The following is a 2,229-nucleotide window of genomic DNA, read 5'->3' as shown; positions in this document are numbered from 1 at the left end:
ACGTATATTTCCGCATATAAATGATATACGCTATGATGGCAGTAGCGACTCTAGATAAGTAGAAATTTAGGGTCGTTACATCATCTCAAGTGATGTGGGTCTACAAAGTGTCGATCATTAGTTGACAACGATCTGGGGTATCATTCTCATGGTTTATCATAGTGTGTCTTTACTATTAGGGGTAGCTAGTAACTCTTAATAGTGAACTTGTCTCGACTGATAAGGCTTTTCATATGTACTTATGACGAATATGAGTTGGTAGTGATAAGGTCGTGCCCTGAGATGATTATATGCCAGGAAAAGTTTGCGTAGGGGGATGATTAAGAGATCTCGAACAATTTTTTAGACATGATTTAAACCTTCTCATTTTAATTATTTTATTAATAATAGGAAGATGTACCATATATAAAACATTCATAAGGGCATAGATCACAACTAAAGTTGTTTTTATTTAGTAACTCTGACCCGTACTTTTATTTTAGTTATAATCATTCTCAAAATGGCCTTTGACCTACGACATTGCCTGGTGGATCATAGTTGCAAGTGATGAATGTACCACGATTGTTTGTGCACTTCACTTTAGCACATCCAATTCTCACCGAGCTTCTCCACACCACTTGAGTGTAATGGCCACATACCTTGCCAGTCGCACAAGTATTGGTGCGAGGATTGTAGAATTGCTTCTCATCAACCCACATTCGAACGGCAGCTATGCCTGATAAGTCGGAACTACCCCATGCAAGATTCTCTCCATATGGTCCGCTTGAGTGCATCAATCGACAGTCGTTGATTCGTTGGTTGGCATATTGTCTAGCAAAACTGGCTACCTTTTCGTCCCACTTGACCGGCCCAACGCCAACTTGGGCACGAGCTACATTGTGCGCATTTACGAAATCTTGAAGAGAATCTTGAGCGAGAGAAGAAGGAAGCATCGTAAAGCTCGAGACATAGAAGAGGAAGAGGGAGAGCTTAAAAAGATCCATTATTTGGTTTTGGAGTTGTGATAAAATGGTTAGAAGTTTAGTGGAGAAAATGGGATGGCTATGGGTGTGATTTATAAGCATGAAGTTATGAAATATTATACGAAGGAGATTACTTTATGATTGTGGACTATTCAAAAGCAGAGCATACACGCAACTAAAAATTATTAACTATAATGGATATTAATTAGTCGTACATCTAAGATACCATTTGTAACCATTAAATTTCTACCACTTGCAAATATGTTTTTTTTTTGGGCTTTCTCTTTTGGGGAGGCTTTTCATTTCGGGTTTCCCCTCAAGGCTTTAAGGTTTCCACACACTTATATAAATGGTGTTTTGTTCTTCTCCCTAATCAATGTGGGACATCACAATCCACCCCCTTCGAGGCCTAGTGTCTTTACTTGCACACCGCCTAATGTCTACCCCTTTCGGAGAAAAGCAAGAAAGCTGACACATCGTCCGATGTCTGACTCAGATATCATTTGTCTGCTAGCAGATATTGTCTTCTTTGAGCTTTTCCTTTTAGGCTTCCCCTCCCGACTTAAAAATGCGTCTGCTATAGAAAGGTTTCCACACCTTTCTTATGAAGTGAAGAGTGTTTTGTTCTCCTCCCCAGCTAATACGGGACGTCACATTATGTCTTTAAACTATATTATTTTTTTTTTTATAAACTTTTAATCTTTTAATTTAAAACAAGTTTCTTTTCAACAATTTTTTTTTATTTCATATTTTGAATTTAGTTTTTTCTTAGGGGTGTTTCAAAGGTAAAAATTTTATCTTTTAGTTGGTCTAGAAATTTCAAAATGGTTTTTAAATAGAACCATAAATTAAATTTAAAAAATAATTACAAATTAAATCTTCAAACTATAATATTGATTCGTCTCGATTTCTAATTGTTCTTAAATTTGCACACTCATGGCAAATGAATCACCATAATTCAATTTATAAAAAGAGATAAAATATCGATATCCCATTTGTTGTAATAAAAAAAATGATAAAATGTCCTAAAAAACGGACTTTATGTTTAAAAAGTGTTATGAAACTCTTGAGATTTGATTTAATAATAATGTTGTTGAAAGAACAAAATCTTTAAATATAAATTATCCAAGAATCCCAAAAGCGATTAAGAATCAACCTAAGAAAACTTTTGGAACGGATTACCTTGATGATCAACTCTAAGAGCAAAGAAAACTCGTGATTCAAATCACTACACAAGATAACCTGATCAAGACTACTTGAAGGACTC

At 35.3% G+C, this 2,229-nt stretch overlaps 1 protein-coding gene across 1 annotated transcript; it reads right to left on the bottom strand.

Moving 5' to 3' along the window:
• Window positions 1–350: 350 nt before the first annotated feature.
• On the bottom strand, window positions 351–1,019 carry LOC111811935 (pathogenesis-related protein PRB1-2-like). The gene has a single exon (XM_023699008.1). The coding sequence runs from the start codon at window positions 981–983 to the stop codon at window positions 495–497; it is 489 nt and encodes a 162-aa protein (XP_023554776.1). The 5' UTR covers window positions 984–1,019; the 3' UTR covers window positions 351–494.
• Window positions 1,020–2,229: the final 1,210 nt, after the last annotated feature.

Source organism: Cucurbita pepo, chromosome LG15 (genome assembly GCF_002806865.2).
Source record: "Cucurbita pepo subsp. pepo cultivar mu-cu-16 chromosome LG15, ASM280686v2, whole genome shotgun sequence".
NCBI classification, from domain to species: Eukaryota; Viridiplantae; Streptophyta; class Magnoliopsida; order Cucurbitales; family Cucurbitaceae; genus Cucurbita; species Cucurbita pepo.
The sequence above is the reverse complement of the archived record's forward strand: the minus strand, read 5'-3'. Positions and strand labels throughout refer to the sequence as shown.

Bases quoted from the DNA above. Each gene is read 5' to 3' on its own strand.
- LOC111811935 (XM_023699008.1), bottom strand. From the start codon at position 983: ATGGATCTTTTTAAGCTCTCCCTCTTCCTCTTCTATGTCTCGAGCTTT.